The 17,479-nt window shown below is 44.9% G+C and overlaps 2 protein-coding genes across 10 annotated transcripts in view; both read right to left on the bottom strand.

Annotated features, from left to right (window-relative positions):
• LOC110978685 (uncharacterized) overlaps nt 1–17,479 on the bottom strand; it is an 80,903-nt gene that overhangs the window by 11,586 nt on the left and 51,838 nt on the right. For 8 of the 9 annotated variants that reach the window (XM_087148698.1, XM_087148702.1, XM_087148700.1 and 5 more), the window contains 17 exons: nt 11,837–12,352; nt 11,179–11,199; nt 10,658–10,824; nt 10,181–10,267; nt 9,456–9,588; nt 9,059–9,213; nt 7,824–7,902; nt 7,220–7,354; nt 6,850–6,894; nt 6,410–6,573; nt 5,937–6,023; nt 5,238–5,370; nt 4,607–4,764; nt 3,715–3,940; nt 3,024–3,059; nt 629–984; nt 108–203 (listed from right to left, as the gene is read on the bottom strand). In XM_087148698.1, coding sequence (XP_087004824.1) covers nt 108–203; nt 629–984; nt 3,024–3,059; nt 3,715–3,940; nt 4,607–4,764; nt 5,238–5,370; nt 5,937–6,023; nt 6,410–6,573; nt 6,850–6,894; nt 7,220–7,354; nt 7,824–7,902; nt 9,059–9,213; nt 9,456–9,588; nt 10,181–10,267; nt 10,658–10,824; nt 11,179–11,199; nt 11,837–12,352 — 2,594 coding nt within the window. The remainder of the gene's footprint in view (nt 1–107; nt 204–628; nt 985–3,023; nt 3,060–3,714; nt 3,941–4,606; nt 4,765–5,237; nt 5,371–5,936; nt 6,024–6,409; nt 6,574–6,849; nt 6,895–7,219; nt 7,355–7,823; nt 7,903–9,058; nt 9,214–9,455; nt 9,589–10,180; nt 10,268–10,657; nt 10,825–11,178; nt 11,200–11,836; nt 12,353–17,479) is intronic. The other variant, XM_087148699.1, reaches the window with a different exon arrangement.
• LOC147796104 (fibronectin-like) lies at nt 14,079–17,132 on the bottom strand. The gene is made up of 2 exons (XM_087148709.1): nt 16,274–17,132; nt 14,079–15,403 (listed from the first exon to the last, which is right to left on the bottom strand). Exons 1-2 carry the CDS (start codon nt 16,575–16,577, stop codon nt 15,099–15,101), a joined length of 609 nt encoding a protein of 202 aa, XP_087004835.1. The 5' UTR covers nt 16,578–17,132; the 3' UTR covers nt 14,079–15,098.

Raw genomic sequence — 17,479 nt, 5'->3', positions numbered from 1 at the left:
CTCACACAAGTCAGACACATGAAATTTCTTCAGGAGCCCATGGCTTTTGAACAGTGCCAAAGGACTTGGGGATTTCCCGTACTCAGAATGGTTTTGAACTGTCTCACCTTGTCCAAGAAGATGCTTGGCGTATCATCTTTCATGTCACAGGAGTCCAACGAGAGACGGATCTTGTAGATTGGTCCAATCTCTCCTACGTCAATCTGCACATCAAGGAGTGTTAACAATAACCAGATGTGAGCATACTCTTTCGATGGATCTGATCAAGGTCATGCTGCGTTTTACTTGTAAATGAGCTTTGCTTTCTATGGCAAGTCCCAAGTAAAATTTGCACATGATCATCGCCAAGATAATAGCATCCCAAAACTGTGGCATTCCTCATATTACTTCTTATTTAGCATCTGACTAGGGGTACCAACCATGAGCAAAGATGTAGACAAAATGGTGAAAGGTAAGTTGTACACGTACAAGGTAGGAATGCTTAGTTGGAAGAGTGCTGGCGCAGTCCTTCAAAGGTTGGTGATTCAAATCTAGCTTCACTCAGTTTTCTTTAATGAACTAAAACGTGATTTGAAAGCCTAAGCGGTGCCCCTTTGTCAACTGCATCTGTGCTGTTTCTAGTTCTTACATCAAACTCTTTGGTAGAGCCTGGAGAGAAGGCTAGGTCTTGCACCCCATCTCCATTCTCCTCAGCCTTATCAGCACTCTCATCAGTCTCAGCCTCATTCTCCTTGCTAGGCGTTGCCTTCCTCTCATCAGCTCCTTGCCCCTCATTGTCCTCCTTTGCCTTGTCATCCCCCTCTGCTCGCAATGGGATGACCTCACTCCTTCCCTTCTCCCCGTACACCTGTATGGAGAGGTTGGCATCCGTGCCCATTCCATCGTCTTGGCCAGGGGTGATCCAGACGGTCCATCTGCCCTTGGATGAAGACTCTCCGTCATCCTCCTCACTCCCTTCCTTGTCTTTAGGAACCACCTCCTCCCCTTTATGAAGTCAACAAAATTTTGCCATCAACTCCAAAGCGCGTTTTTACGACAAAACCTGATCAACGGTTCTATTCTATGACTGACTGTTTCTATAAGGTCACTTACAACGACACTGCAATGCAATGAGCCTTGAGCTGGACCAACACAGGGTGTCATTGTCTTGGCAACGGAGGTTCCTTTGGTCGGAATAGAACTTTGCTGGTTCACGAACGACTAGGATATGCACGCGTTACCGTCGCGTCACTACCAGCAAAATGTACACTCCTGACCAACATGGCTCTTTTCAACCAATGAGGGGGTGCTTCTGCTTGAGGCAGATTTTGTGAAATGAGAACAATTACTCAAAACTGATTTACAATACATGCAAACCAGCAAAGCACTCACTTCTAGTCTGGCTTGAAGCCCCCTACTGTCAAAGTCCACGACATGATAAACAGAACCAATACCGCTCACTTGTGTCTATCACACTGCATCATAAAGCCTGCCTTCCAGGCTGCCCATTTACTTACTTACACCCACACAAATGATTGTCTGGTGGCTACTCTAATCTGACAGGCAACCTGAGTATTGCAGCCAGTAGAGAGGACCCAGATTGTGCGGGGTTGCACAATTTCCTTTGTTCCTGAAATTGGTTCAGTGCGAGTGGCTTTACAAATGCGACCAGATTAGCATGCGGCGGTAATGTATTGCTCATCGCTGAAGTGCTGGAGCGCTTTTGTCCCCGCTGATAATCCGCGGGTGCTGAATGCCGCGAACAGTGGCATACCGTTTCAAATCAATGACGGATTACCTCAAAAAATGCCAGCACTCTGTGCTGAAAACTTTTGGCAATTCCAAGCAGCTTGGTCTTTTGTTACAAGGCCATCCTGGCCATGCATATATGGCCAACGGCTATGGCACCGCGCTCCCCGGCACTGAGTGGTTAGACTTTGATGGCAAGAAGTGGCGGTTAATTCTGCTGGCTCATTCAGTTAACTTTATTTCCATGATGGTTTGTAGCTGTAAGGGCCCTTCATCAAATATCTGCACCAGACTCTGGCCAAAATGGTTTCGGCCTGAACAAGTGCTACATATATCCAAAGTGCTCCCCGCATGAAGGTCGTAACTCTCATTCGTTTTGTACACGAGATAGGACCTTGTTGCACCAACGCGACGGTGCTTACAAGTAACAGGCTGATGTAACAGCTGATGTGACGATCACATGCGCAGCTTCTGCCGATGGTAATCAAAACGCCACTGCTAGTGCTTACAACATCTACAGATATTTTGTATCGGCAAGCTGACCTCGACAAACTCCTGAATCAACACTCTGAGAATCTTGCTCCTAAGAAGGACGCAGTTTTTCTCACAAGCTCACTGAAAGCACTAAGCAACCACACTTACACCAGAAAACTGTCTAGAGAAAAAACTCACATACTGTACATACCATACCATTAGTGTAAGTGTATTTTTATTTCAAGGTTTACTAGGCACTTAAAATCCCATATCTACCCCAAATCTGTCAAACCTTTCCTAGGATCCAGATCGTTAAGGGCCACATAATTTGCCATAAATTTCTGGAGGACTCCACAAAAATTCTCCCGAAATTTCCCCACAAAAAAAACCTCAATGAGTTGGGACTAACCCTAACACTCCTCAATCCTTCACCTGTTGGAGGACTGAGGACTGTTTAATTTAGGGTTAATGGAGAAACGATTATACCTCCGTTCTTCAATGCAACTACTGTGCCTACTGCATTACTCTTGATAAATTATTTGAAAGTTGTAACAAGACAGCAATAAAGAAGATGCAGAGAGTTTTACAATGTGAATGATTTGAAGACAAGAGTGGTGGTTACGTAAAAGCCGGGGTGTTTCAGGAGTGTACAGGGTGCAAAATTGTTTCAAATCTGTGCAAAAGAAGTGTCGAAAGTACGCTTGTAATAAATCCTAGACAGTTTTGTGCGACACTCAATCAGTTTGTGAGATCTGTGATCTACGTTAAAAGTGTCTGTGCTTGAGATTAGAATATGCGAGTGCCATATCTAGTCAACTTGCCTTCGACTGTTAATTGATGCTCCAAAACAGGGGTGCCTTGACATAAAAAGTCCGAGCGACAACATCATTCTCTTGCCAAACTAAAAAGGCTATTCCGTTCTACTTTCTTTTCAGCCATTACACAAAACAAGATTGGCATTCAAAGGGAACATATCTGTGTGGGCATTAAACAAAATTCCATTCAGTCAGTCGAATATAAAAACTACAAGTTGTGAGAGGTATCTTGCGTTTTCGCTACAAAAACAATCTTTGAAAAGTCTCCATGCAGAGTGTGAAATCGTTCAAGAATATGCATTCAGTTAACAGGAAGTCAGTTAGAATCGGAACAGCTGGGATTTCAAACAATTCATAGATTAGCTTCACAGTGTTTATGTGAAATACACTTTTCCCCTCAATTAAAATATTGCACCCACGGGTTCTTAAATCTGATACATACGAGCCAACGCACATTTCATCCGCAATATTACACACATGATGGATGAAAAAACTTCTCCCTCCACACCTGCTGAGCTGACGCTAGAGCAGTTGTCCTGATTTATGTGGGAGCCGTGAAGAATAAAATTCGAGATTATGGGGCCCCATTCCCCTCCGACAGAAATCCTTCCCTTGGTCATTCAAACAAGCGGATCATTCATGTTAGTAAGCAATGGAGAAGGGCAGTGCCGGATTGGATGGAAACATATCGGCTTACCTTCAGGTTTTAGATCGGTCTGGAGGACTGTGCTTCCGTCCTCGCCAATGATTGCATTTCCGAACCACATCTTGCAAGGGAAGACGCCGCGAGTCGTGGCGTACTTTCCCTCTCGGACGGTGACCTTCTCCACGAACCAGGTGTCTTGCTTTTCTTTGGAGCTGATGCTCAGAATGGCCCGCTCCAACTGGCCCACAGAAACGGCATCAAAACTGAAAGTGTCCACCTACGAGCAACAGAGGTGAAGTATTGAAGTATCCCGAGGGTCAACCGAATGGCTAGTGAGCTGGACCGAGGGAAGGCCAGTTGGGCATTGTATTGGCAAAGCTGGCCGGTTGGGTGGTCAGTAACGGGTAAAGGGTGGGGGATTTGCATGGGTTTGGAATAAGATTAAAGCAGTGGTACTTTCCCTACTAAATAGCTCCGCGTGCACGACCAGAGTTCAAATCCCACTGGGGATTCTATAGTTTGGATTGCTTTTTTTTGCTCATCGTTATGACATTTGACCCGCAATCTTCTCTGGGTTTTTCCGCTTCAGGGACTTTTTTTTTCTCAATATCATTTCGGTGAAGATTTTGTTCCGAATTATGAACTGTTGAGGAGCTTCAGGAATCCACGGTTTTGTTGCCAGAAGTCACAGCAGCGGCCAGTCAAGTGACCAATAGGCTAACAACTTGGCACCTTTTTTTGGTGGCCAGCCGGGTGGTCGGTCGCCACACCCGGATGTGTGGCCAGAAGGAAGGACTGGCAAATTATAAACGGCCTTGGAGCAGTCAGAGGACTATTACATGCAAAGTGGATGTAAGCTGGCTAACGTTTGAGGCCAAGGCCTTCCAGCTGCTTCCAGACTTCAAGCCGAACCTTGAATTTGATCACAGCTTTGTCTCCTCACCTTGACCTTGCCATCTTCGCAGACTGGCTCGCCTGTCCTGATCAGTTCCCGTTTAGCCATCTCTCCTGCCTCGCCCGCCAGCGCTATGGAGAGGTCGGGGTTTGTCGATGCGCTATCCGGATCTTCCCTGATTTGGACTTGCACTGTGTAATTCACCACTAAAAAAATCCCAAGTATAAAAATTAATAAAAGTGCTTAGTTTAGTAAAATAGTTACCTCTTTTAAGTCTTGGCAACTTTTGAGTACAAAGGTTTCTGGCAACAACTGGTCGGATGAGCAGAAAAACAGAACAAAAGCTTTGGCTAAAATATGATCAAATAAGCACTGTTTCAATGGCACTGGCTTTGTGCACATGCTACAGAGGGCACTACGTTGCCAATTGGTGAGAGAAAAGATTGGGCCGAAAGTTACGGCTGTGACTAGGTACAATGCCTGCACCTATGGGAAGCCACTGGCTAGCCGCTTAAACCACTTTCCACTGCCGTGTGCACCAACCCCAGCCGTAACCAGTCAATTCGGACATTTCCAAAACACAAGCTTTTGAAACAGTATCCTGGTGTCTGAGATAGGGAGAAAGCCGGCCACAGAGCCAGGAGGATATTGGAAAACGGGCCTTGCCTGGCGCCCATACCTGGCAGGGGATCCACACCGGCCCTGATGGCAGCCACCTCCTTTACGGTGCTGGGATTGTCGCCCTGGTCGGACGACAGCCAGGTGTTGACTTGGAACACCAGCTCAGGCTTAGCCGCGTGGACCAGTCGCACCTGCAGGGATAAACCAATCACGCGTCACGTCCAATCTTAAGCCCACCGGAACCCTTTCCTTTGATTCAATAATCACGCCTTTCTGTTAACAGCTATCAACTATACACGCAATGGAGAACAGTCCTTTTGACAAACTAGGCTCTAGGAAGTCACGTTAACAACAAAAATCTAAATGCAGACCCATTGCAAAATATACGCTATGTATAATTTTTTTCAGTTTCTGCCAAAGAGTATTCAGCACATTATCTATAAACTTTATGAGATCTTGAACCAATAAGCCGTTCAACTGATAATTAATTTCCATATTCCCTTCTTCCCAAAAACCAGGCACGTTCCCCAACTCCTTCGAGCAAGAGTGCCCCCTCGCTGGCAGAGAGAAGAGAGGCCAGTTGGGGGGAGAAGGGAATGGTTTCAACCAGACGCTCACGCCCACATGAAAGAAACCCCACATTCCAGACAAAACTGGCCCCGAGTGCTCTAGGGAGTCGCTCTAGCATGACACTGTGACTGTGTGAAATCAAGCAATCCCTTGCTGAGGCGCGGAGGTTGTCAATATCAACAGTTACCTGCTGCACGTGCCAAGCTGGGCTGTCACCAGAGTTGTCGTGCTCCAGACGGATCTTGGTAACCTCCCCGATATCACCCAAATCAACCTGGTGTGACAAAGGTAAACAAAAATACACATCGCGGTGGAATAGCCGATACATAATTGAATAGGTAATGATTTCCCAAATTACTTCCTCTTTGGATACAGCCAAGGCACAGAAAGCCTTTTTGATTATCTCTGTTTTTGGATATTTGCACTATGTCTGTTGGGGCTTCGAGCAAACACCTTACTCTCGAATATAAATGGAAAATACCCTTAAACCAATCATTCTCCAACTATTTTTTGGGTTCCAACGTGTACCTAGGGGTTATTAGAATGTTGGAAGTAGCAATGACGATCAGTATGTAACTCCCTCTCCTCAGCCCTAAACCCCGCCCCTCTAAGGCAATGATCCAAGCTGCTACAGACACAAGGCTCCATTTGTCAACATACATCAAATTCCTGCTCAGTGTTGGTGTCCAGTGTCTTCCCCTGCAGGGTGTGACTCGGGGATCGGCCGCTGTCTCCAAACACAGTCAGGTAGACGTTGGACGTAGTCCCTGCATTCTCGAGGTCGCTGGTCTGAACTATGACCTTCCAGCTAGTGTCCGCAGAGTCTAACCAAAGAGAATAATGCTTGCATCATTCATAATAGTGAATGGATCCGGAAATCGCTCATGACGCAAGATCTGTCAAATGAAATGTCCCATCAAGGTATCATCTTCTTCAGAGTCTGGTTGGCATGTCTACAAATGATTGTCTAGTTACAGATCTGACAAATCCAACTGATTCCTTTGGTTGCAAGATTTGGAAACTCTTGTCGACCGTGACAAGACTGCATGGCGGAATATCAAAAAGTTAGAGTTGGCAAAAAACCTCGGAGGTATCCTTACCTTGGGTTGGCTCATCGTTACTGTCGGATACAATTGGCCGCACACCTGACAGAAAAGAAAAAAACAAGAAATACTGAATAAGGATCACTCCTCAATACAACAGTAGAGCACTTGACTTGCAAGAGTGCCGTTCTATCCCACGGCACAGATTGCAACATTTTATCTCACAGACTATTACAGTGGGGTGCTTGCTCCTTGCCAACCATGTCTGGGTGACCCTGGTTCAAATCCAACCCGGTACATCGTGTGCGATAAGATTTCCTCGAGGTAAGAGTAGCATAATTTATTGATGAACTTCAGCAGTTCTCGACCAATGAGGCAGCCCGATCTCGGCAGCAGAGATCTGATGCGTCACTAGCCTGACATTTACCGAGTAGTTGGAGCTGTCTGCTTGTCTGTCTGTCTTCCATGTGGTCGTCCAGCCAGCTGTGGCATGCAAACAGGTACTCCTTGTCCGCTGCCTCGCTTTCGCGGACGGTAACAGAGTCGATGAAAATGCCGGCACCTGATTACCCAAAAAAAAAACAATCAAGCCAATCAAGCGTCTCTGTGAATGAATGTTCCATCTGAGATAAAAAATCAGAGCTAATGAAAGGAATTTAATGAACCCTGACTTGCAACAATAGCAAAGAGCGATGTTCCCTCATCAGGTCCACAAATAAGAAAATCATGTGCTTGCAAAGAAAACAGAGAACCCTGGTTCTGAATTATAGTACGACCTGTGCAAAGCATTTCTGCTTGAATTAGAAGTGACAATTGTAGGCACCATCCATTAGCACATGGTCTAAAGTCACAGATTTGCTGAGCTACCCTAAAAAAAAACCAACTCGTGACCTGTGACAGGTTTTTACTCAATAGTACGAAAATTAACCATTATTTTCTTTGAATCCACTGAATTGGGCCCAGATTTGATCAGTCATGTAACAAACAAAACGTGACAGGTTAACTACTTCTCAAGAAATGAAATGTTGTACCATAGCCCACGCCGTCATGTCCGATTTCCACCATAGACACCTCGCCCAATGACACTGCCTCCACCTTGAATTCATCCATCTGACAAAACAACGGCATGCAAACAGTGATGCCTCTGGCAACTTGTGTTTATCGTTTCGGGCGCCTGAGATCAAGAGACTTTGCTGGCTATTCCAAAACTGCAGTGTAAACAGCGACGCAGTGTTGTAATTAAGACCACTTAAAACCTTCACAAGACCACACGAGACCAGCACCAGACCGACACGAGACCTCCCGTCTGAATTCAAGTCACAAGCTATTCAAATGAACTGCAACAAAGGCATTCCTTTGTCATTGTTCACACTGATACTTGTGACTGGTCTAGTGTCTGGTCTTGTGATGGTCTTGTGTCTGGTCTTATGATGGTTTCGACTGAAACACTGCAGCGATGTCCCACCGCAACGAATTTCATGGAGAATAGTAAAACAGGAGAATGGGTAACTCCCTTGGGAGGTGCAAAAACGGCACGCATGAATTTCCAGTCTCTGTTTCTGCCGTAGTTTCAATTCCGCAGCTAATTCCATCGGTTTATAGTTACTCCGGCTCTGAATCGTTTTTCTCATTTACATTGTAAATGCCCAGATTCACTGTTGAGAATGGGGCATGGATCTAGGACCCATCCATCGTAGGAAATACATGCCAGAGAAAAAATGGCCAAGTCTGGGTAGGAGCATGGTCTGACATCAGTCTACACATGGACAGCATATTGTCGCATGCCTGACAAACTGACAAAATATGAAATTTCACTGTTTTAGAGAAAAACATGTTTCCGGTTAAGCAGTTATTGCGTGCTTGTTTTCTTTATTTAATTCAAACCTCTTTTGATCTCTGTGTATAAAAGATACACATTTGGCTCCATGAGCAATACTGCTGTCAAACCTATACTTCATTTTGTGAGATAAAAATCGGCAAATCACCAGAACGGTCAATTCGCTTGTCTGTCAGAAATTTGCCAATATGACAATATTTGCCAATGTGACAATATTTGCCAATGTGACAATATTTGCCAATGTGACAACATTTGCCAATGTGACAATATTTGCCAATGTGACAATATTTGCCAATGTTGGACTTACGTGAACTTCTGATCGTTTGTTACCGCCTGACCCTTGGACAAGGGTCTATTAACTACAGCATACTTCCGCCACTGAAAAAGCTAATGTGCTTATCAGGTGTGTAGTGGGTCAGGTTGACTTACCTGTCCTTTCATGTATTTGACAGGATTATTCAGCGACTGGTACAGGACTCTCTTGCCTGTGTCGCCGCGCTCACCGTGAAGAACAACCCACATCTTAGCATCCGTGAAGGCTGCCCAGTGATCCCCAGTGGATACACAGACGCGGTAGACATTGACTAGAAACCAACCAAAAAATTATTGCAAGAAACAAAAACCAATTAGACGAGATACAACGCAAGAAGATGCTATTGAGCGTATGCATGAACAACAGAGGGTGCTGCGTAGTCAACCCATGGGAGCTGAGCAAGGACACATCACTTGTGTCAAACTGGACATTAATTGCTCAACTGTGCGCATGATTCAAAGAACGTGAATTTCTTTTGATTGCGATGCCTTCACAGTATGTTGCCACGGTTACCTGACAGTGTATCTTGACCCTCCCGGACAGCCGGCAGCTCGCGCACGACGTCAAAGTCGTCCTCCTGCCGTGACATCCAACGGTCAAACTCAAACACCAACTCCTCCTCCGAATGCTGGTCCACCATCTTCACCTAGTTGTGTGAGAAAAACAAAACAAATTCTCTATGATGCAATCTGTACAGAAAACCCTCCACCTTGAGAAAATACACTCATCTCTTTCCAAGACTGCATCATTAAAACCCCAACTCCCTAGGCCCTTTTACTAGGAACCATCTTGAATCCTCCGAAATCCTACGATTTTCAAAATTGCATTCAGCCCAAATCCTCCAAAATTTCATGAAAGTGTCATTTGGAGGTGTGCCTAACTGCCCGAATCCTTCAAAATCCTCCGGCAATTCCTGTCATTATGTTGAGGCAGTGCAAATGGCACTCTTGAGCTGTGCAGTTGATTCAAAAGAAATATCGGGCTGAATTTGTGTTTGACTGAGCACAAACAACATAAGGTCTAATCCACGACCTTCGCGTATGGCATTCTTCAAAATCAGCAATGCACTTTTGCCATACTCCCTGAATCCTCCAAATTCCTCCACTTTGCAGAAAAGGATTTTTGAGGGTTAAGGTGGGATTTTCACAGCAGCAGTTAGAGCCACAGTGAAGTGTTTAAAGAAGTTGGTCAAGTCTGGGACCATTTCTGAGGCCTGTCGCGCATGCATGTACATGTACCTGCTTCAGATGCCAACCCTGCCATTCGGTGTCGTCATCGTGACCAATGCGAATCTTGTAGATGTCTCCTATGTCACCAACACTGATCTGCAGCAAAATGAGTCGTTACACTCGAGCTTAACTTTCATGTTTCAAAACGAGTCAGCAACGGTAAGTTTCAGCAATGATTAGTTCCATCTGTATCTTCAAACGAAATCGTCACGGCAACAGGCCGAGAGCACTTCTTTTAACATGTCCTCAAAGATGCACGTGCTTACAAAGGGGACAAAAATCCATTTAAAATTTTGAACTGTGAATGAGTTGGTGATGCTGCATGATTCTTTTGGGTGGGCTCTTGGTATAGTAACCTCAATGTTTTCTTTTCAAATATCCTAATTCGTCACATCTTATTCAGCAACCCTTAATGGCAAAAACTGAAAGAAAAGCAAACAGTCTGAGAATGTGAAATCAATGTCATCCTCTAAGTAAAAGCTCCACCTTGAATTCATCCGTGTTTCCGGCCTGGAAGTACGCATGTTCCTCTTCCTCAGTCAGCATTATAGGAGGTGACATGCCCTTCTCGCCGTAGACGACGATGTGAGCACGAGCGTTGTGAGGTGGCTTGGAGTCTTCGTCGGTGGAGATCCATAGCTTCCAATCACCCTCTGCAACCAATCAAATCGTCACTCCTTATTTTTGCCAGTAGAGTTAGCAACCATATGTGTAATTCCCTGTAGGTAATGCTTTTCCTTCAAAACTTTTTCCTAAAAAATCTTTTAGAAAATTTAACTAACAAGAATCCTTTTTTTCCCCTAACTTGTGATGGGGAGGTTACAAAGAACTCTGTTTACGGCAGCTCTGCCTTTGGAGCAGAGGCTTAAAGTCTCTTTATGATGAGGATGTATCCATTTCATTATTCCTCAGTAAGAATTCCCTTCCTGACTGGAGAAACTCAGCTGGTCTCAGTTTGACTAGGTTTTCAAACGACTTTGTAAATTTGAGATTAATTATGTACTCACGTGTAGGAAGCTTGACTTTCTCTGAAAAAGAAAACAGGAAGGTCTTTTACATAACATTCAGAACAATTGACGGTATTCATGTGTCGGCCATCTTGAATTGAAAGTGATGTGAAACTTTTCATTTTGGAAACCAGAGAGTAAAAGTAACAGTGGCAAAATAAGAATTTAATACAAACTCATGCCAGGTTTTCTTTTTCTTTTTCATTTAACCCCTTCGCACTGGGAACCATCGACAGCCGAGGCTTTATGTGATGATTAGAACATACCACAGATACATTCTATTCACCATGCAACTGCGGTTTCAATGTGGGCCTGCTGCTGGACAGGGCTTTGCATTCTGGGTATACCGCAGCCCAGCAGTCGCAGTCAAAAGAATCCCGGTCAAAAGAATCCCGGTCAAAAGAATCCTGGTCAAAAGAATCCCGGTCAAAAAAATCCCGGCGTTAAGGGGGTTAAAAGAAAACCTGAAAGTGAGCCTTGGAACACAAAATAGTCTGGCACCACACCATTTAACAGACTACATTGAATGTGGTAAATTCAGGGAACAAGGTAAACCATGAATTCCCCATGAATGTGGTCTATTTAATTAGGACAAATAATGAGTAACATTGTGGACATTTAAAGGTGCACTCCTAAAATACACAGAAATGGTACTCACTTGTTTTTTCATCGACTGTGACAGCTTCACTTTCCACATCACTGCAGACGGTATAGATGTCAAACGAGTACTCGGTCATTTGAGTTAATCCGGTGAACTCCACCTCATTTACATCTGCCTCAACCTTCTTCTCCTCGACAACCTGCTTGCTGCCCTCTGTTGACAGACTGGCATTGGCAGGCGATTTCTCACCACTAGAGGGAGCTGTTTCATCAGCAGGAGAACCCTCGTTGCCGGGATCACTGGACGCTGGGTCTTCTGTCTCTTTGGGTTCGTTACTTCTCTCTGGTTTCTCATTGGCTGGACTGTCGGCTGGGTCTTCTGCCTTGGGTTGGTCTGTTTTCTCTGGCATCTCGTTGGACTGACCCTCCTCACCTCCCCTTGCCTCCTGGGAATCCGAGTTTTTAAGACGGCACACCACACGGTATCCCGTGAGCTGGCAGTCGGGAGCTGACCACCCAACTGTCACACTCTCTGTTGTGCTGTTCGTCTTGGGCTCCAACACAGGCAGCGGCTCTGCAAATGTTATTACTTTGGATATTAACTGATAACTGACATAAGCCAAATGCAGAAAGCTGTGACAACACATAAATCACATTCGCAGTAAAAGATTACAAGAGAGGAACCTAGCAAACTGAAATTCAATTTTACAAACTAAAAGGTATTACATTTTACCACCTTTATCATTTTAACACAGTCAAACAATGAAAATGGCTTTCGATTTGGATATTTCAATGTGATTGCAGACACATGAATATCACACAACCCTGGATAAATGTGATGTGACCCTTTGAAATGAGGATAAAGTCGCCAGTTACCATTTGCTGCTCTGTTTAAAGATGTTGTTCCATGAAACGCTTTAAAACTGCCTAATTTTTTATACAGACTTGGAAAATAATGAGCCAAGTCAACACTCGGGTCGTACAGCAACAGAAGGGTCCCTTTCTGCTCTGTCCAATGATATGAAAAGCTTTACACTTCATTTTTTACAACTTTATTCTCGTTTCACAAGAGTGGGTCAATGGTTGGTAGAGTAACCATTCAGCGGACCAACACTGCAAGGTTTGTTTGTGCCAGGCAAGAAATTGCAATAAGAAGACACAAAACAGTGACGGAAAAGTGACGATTAATGCTGGGAGTAAGAAATCAGTACCGCGAAGACAACCCATCCTGAAAATGAAACAAAATTTCTTGTCAAGTATTTCGGCACATCACTTGTTCCTGCAACTGGAATCATTCAAACAAATGCTAATGTCAAACTGGAGAGTTAGTACAATTGTGAGGGATGTGAAGACACTCAGATCCTATTAAGTGACCGATTTATCACTGCACTCATAAGACTGGAGCTGACTTGCAAATCTTAGCAGAGAGTTTGGTGCAACTGAATTGGGACTGAATCTTGAGCACGGCAACACGTGGCACACGACTAGCCTCTGTACAGCAGACCCACGACATCCATGGCTTCTGACTCACTCTGTCCTTCATCGGTCATTCCCTCCACCTCAACCACCGGACTCTCTTTCTGCCCGTCAAGGGTTTGAATTCCTGCCAGGTACGCCGTGCCGCCTGGCAGTGAACTAAACTCCACTGAGGTCTTCTCAGCAGCAAGGATCCTGACCTCGGGATCGTCCCGGTTGTCTTTGAGGGAGAGCATGACCTTGTAGCCGGTGACGGGTCCGTCTGGTTTCTCCCATGAAACTTTGAGGGAGCAGGATGTTGCCTCGCAGGTAGCTTCAACCACAGGTCGTGGTTCTGTGGGGGGATCACCAGCCGAGTTGTACTACTGTCACTAACTTCTCAAACGGTTTAGTGTAAAACTATTGTTTCAAAACCTTCAATGAGTTCAAGACTTACACCAATTTTGAACACTTGAGAAACAAAATGCACCTGTTCAACTTCTGAAGTTGTCACATCAATAAAACCCTGAAGTTAAACTTTCACTGTGGCCAACACAACTCATATCACAAGACCCTACTTGAGGCCCAGAAATTTCTGTGCGTGTTCCTATCAGTAATGCAAGTCAATTATTCTACAAACTTGGATTCAATTTACTCGAGTTAGAGTCTGAAAGCAGAACTCAAACGTGAAGCCGCACTTACTTCGACTATGTCTCCATCTCAACTAACTCTAAGGACAATGCACTACATTCAAGGGAAAATGAAATAACGGTAGGGCCTAGCTTGTCTGAAACCGTGTGAATGATTCTGGTTCCCGCATCTCATGACGCCTGACTCACGTTCTTCCTTGCTTTCTGGTAGTGTCGTCCCTTCGACGGCAACTTCCTCGCTCAGCACGCCGCCGCTCAGTGTGGCAATCAGGCCAGTGTAAGCGGTGCCTGCTTCCAGGCCGCTGAACGTGACCCTCGTCTTCTCCCCACCCAGGATCCTGATCTCCGGATCATCGGGGCGAGATGAGGGACGGAGGGACACATGATAGCCTGTTATTGGCCCTTCTGTGGGCCTCTCCCAGGACAAGGTCAAAGCACTCTCCAACGACTCGCTCTTTGGATTAAGAACAGGTTGCGGCTCTGCGAGCGGAAGATACTCATTTTCATAAAGAGGGGTTTCTCAAGCTTCATGAGTGTGCATAGAAACTCGTTAGATTAGTACTCAGACTCAACAATGTGTGAGTAATCACGGCACTGGTGCACGAAAATGCATGTTAGCAGTTTAAATCTCTGTTGAAATCAATAACTGAATGATGAAAGCACTTTGAAAATGGACATTTGTGTCTCTTGAAGCTAAAAGAATGCCTCTCTCCATTTAACCGTAAAAAAGCCACAGCAATCATCTAGTACCACATTCATCGTAGCACTGCATGGGAATCCACAGGCGGTCCCAAACTGGCAAGGATTCTAGATTGGGAAGAGACCGTTGCAAATGGGTGTGGGCTTGGAACACAAGAGGGCTGTTTGTTTTGTGCGGAACCTATCATGATCGGTGATCTGTCGTTGGTTCACTGACACCAGAACCCGCCAACTGGATAGAGCAAACTAGCTTTGGAACCACTGATAGCGACCTGGATCCGTGCAAAACAAACAGGTCCAAGGTGTTTCCATTATGTCTGTGTAGGGAATTGGAATATCCAGTCAAAGGTGGGAGTATTTGAACTTCTGAGACAATCTCTTATCATTGAAATGGGATTTGAATTGCTAGGTGCTTTAATTAGAGACTGCAACGTGCTGAGGTTTTTTTCTGTCACTCCACGAGAGGTGAAAGACAACCAGTCACTTCAATGGGTGCAAGTCACACTTTGCCACTCATCAGTAAAACTCACTATCCTCCAAATCAGCTGGGGATATCGTCTTTCCAGTCAATGTGACCACTTCGCTTTCGACCGACTTGTTCAGACAGAAAACGTCCACCGCATACTCGGTCTCCGATTCCAAGCCGGAAAACCTGACAGTGGTTTTCTCACAATCTAGGATTCTAGTCTCTGACTGGTCAGACTGGGCTGGTTTGCATTCCAATCGGAAGCCTGTGATTGGTCCGTCTGGTCTCTTCCATGACACAACAAGGGCCGAGTCTGTGATTTCAGCTAAAGTGGCATCTAATGTTGCCTTGGGCTCTGTGGGGTTGAATGGTGGTGAATTCACACAAAAATTACACAGGGAAAACCAACAACTGAAACTGTTCAGGGACGGATTTGCGTTGGGGAGACGTAAATTAATTTTGGATTTTGCCCTGCCCGACGTGTATTTTAACACTGTATGCTCAGTGTTATGCCTCCGAGGGCTTGTGAAAAAAAACACAACTGTGCTCGGGTGGGACTCGAACCCACAACCTCCTGCTTACTTGTGCAGTCAACCACTTGACTACTGAGCTTGCTGGTGTCGGCTGGCTTGTTCGAATCAGATGTAGCAGCGGGTACCGCGAACAACTATTTCAAGGATGGATTTGTGCCAGGAGATGTAAATTAACTTTGGATTTTCTGGTTTGCTCTGCCTGACATCGCCCGAGTATGCTTGTGGTTTGTTTCACAAGCCTTCGGGGGCATACACTGAGCATAGAGTGTTACATACACGTCGGGCAGGGCAAAAATCCCAAATCAATTTGAAACTGATTTTAACATTTGGTACTCCAACCTCAGATTTTTCAACGTATTCAACCGACGCAATTCAATATATTCATCTTGACCAACTAAAAAAAAAATCCAGCGGCAAGCTGCGTGGTGTTTCCACTCTGGCATTGTGTACCGAGTTGGCCAAAAGTAAGCAAAACCCCACGCAAGAAATTTAACCAAGAAAGGACTCTGTTCGATTCATCGCAAACTGCCCGCACGACTCAGAGATGGCCAAAGAATTTTGAAAAAGAATGGCAAGAAGAAGGAGGCCATCGTTAAGTGTACCCACGGCAAGAATGAAGACTCTGCAAGTGTGAGGAACAATGCTTGTACACGAAACAAAGAACATATTCTGGGGACTTCAGCTGGACTCACTTTCCACACCATCTGCTTCTTTTTCCTCTTCTTTAGTTTCCTCTTCCTGCTCTTCCTCGTCCTGTCTGGCAGCCGTCGTCATCGTTTCCAGCCCTACCATCTCGCTCTCCACAGTCCCATTCAAAGTGTAAACCTCCATCCCGTACTTTGAACCAGCATTCAAGCCGCCAAACGACGTAGCGGTCTTACTGGAATCCACTATCTTGACAAGTTCCGTGTCAGAGTCGGCGTGCTTACAGACCACCTTGAAGCCAGTGAGGGGACCCTCTGGATTCCTCCATGAGACTCGTAGAGAGTCCTCCATACTAGTAGTCACAGCATCTAGTACCTTGCCTGGAGCTACATAGCGACATCAAGAGCCATTACAGATAGGTCACTCGGAAGCGACAATTCAAGCCATAGTGCTTATGTCAAGAATACGTTACATATTCCTATTCCATCTTTGTTCAAATAACATCATTTCAAAGTCAGTGATGGAATTTCTTCATGAGCACACACTTTCACACACAAAATCCAATATGTTTAGTGACCTGTAGCTTTAGACAACCCTGACAGATCTATACCAGTCAACCCGTAGAGTTTAAAGGCTGGTTGCTGGCTCCATCTACTGATCTTGAGGATTTCGTTATCGGCATGTGACCTCACGTCTTCATCAACTTTGCTGAAGACTTAATTCAACGAATGAACATTGTGACTGTGCCCACAGATTAACTTTTGACCACCATTTTAACACCTTGGTCTGACTACTTTGTATAAATTAACCCAAACAGTCCTCAATCTTCCAAAAGGCGATGTACTGAAGACCGTTGTAACTGTTTAAAGCCCAAAGTGACTGCTGATAATTGAAATGCACGAAGCCATTTGCTCCCTAAATTTGACATTAGTTAAATATGTTTGTATCTGCAATGGAACATTGCTGCAGTTAACATTTCAAGATTAGAAATGACTTTTGGGATTAAACAAACAGATATAAAAGGAAAAAGAAAAGTTTTCAGATAAAAACTAAATGCAGCCTCATTCACAGTAGATGAGCCTGCAAGAAAAACAGCAAATCTTCAAAAGATCTCCAAATATGACTCTCTCTTTACAAGGGTGCATATAAAACATCAAACAGTGCGGCCGAGTCGTCAACCTGTGCATCAAGTCCACACATGACTCACTTGCGGTCGACGGCACGTCGTTGCTCGGAACTGTCTCGGCCGCTTG

The sequence above is a fragment of the Acanthaster planci genome, linkage group LG18 (assembly GCF_054643075.1).
Source record: "Acanthaster planci isolate LZ-2023a linkage group LG18, COTS_SCS, whole genome shotgun sequence".
NCBI classification, from domain to species: Eukaryota; Metazoa; Echinodermata; class Asteroidea; order Valvatida; family Acanthasteridae; genus Acanthaster; species Acanthaster planci.
The sequence above is the reverse complement of the archived record's forward strand: the minus strand, read 5'-3'. Positions and strand labels throughout refer to the sequence as shown.

Bases quoted from the DNA above. Each gene is read 5' to 3' on its own strand.
- LOC147796104 (XM_087148709.1), bottom strand. From the start codon at position 16,577: ATGGAGGACTCTCTACGAGTCTCATGGAGGAATCCAGAGGGTCCCCTC. The intron at 15,404-16,273 runs GTGAGTCCAGCT...TCAACCCCACAG, and splicing joins AGAAGCAGATGGTGTGGAAA to AGCCCAAGGCAACATTAGAT.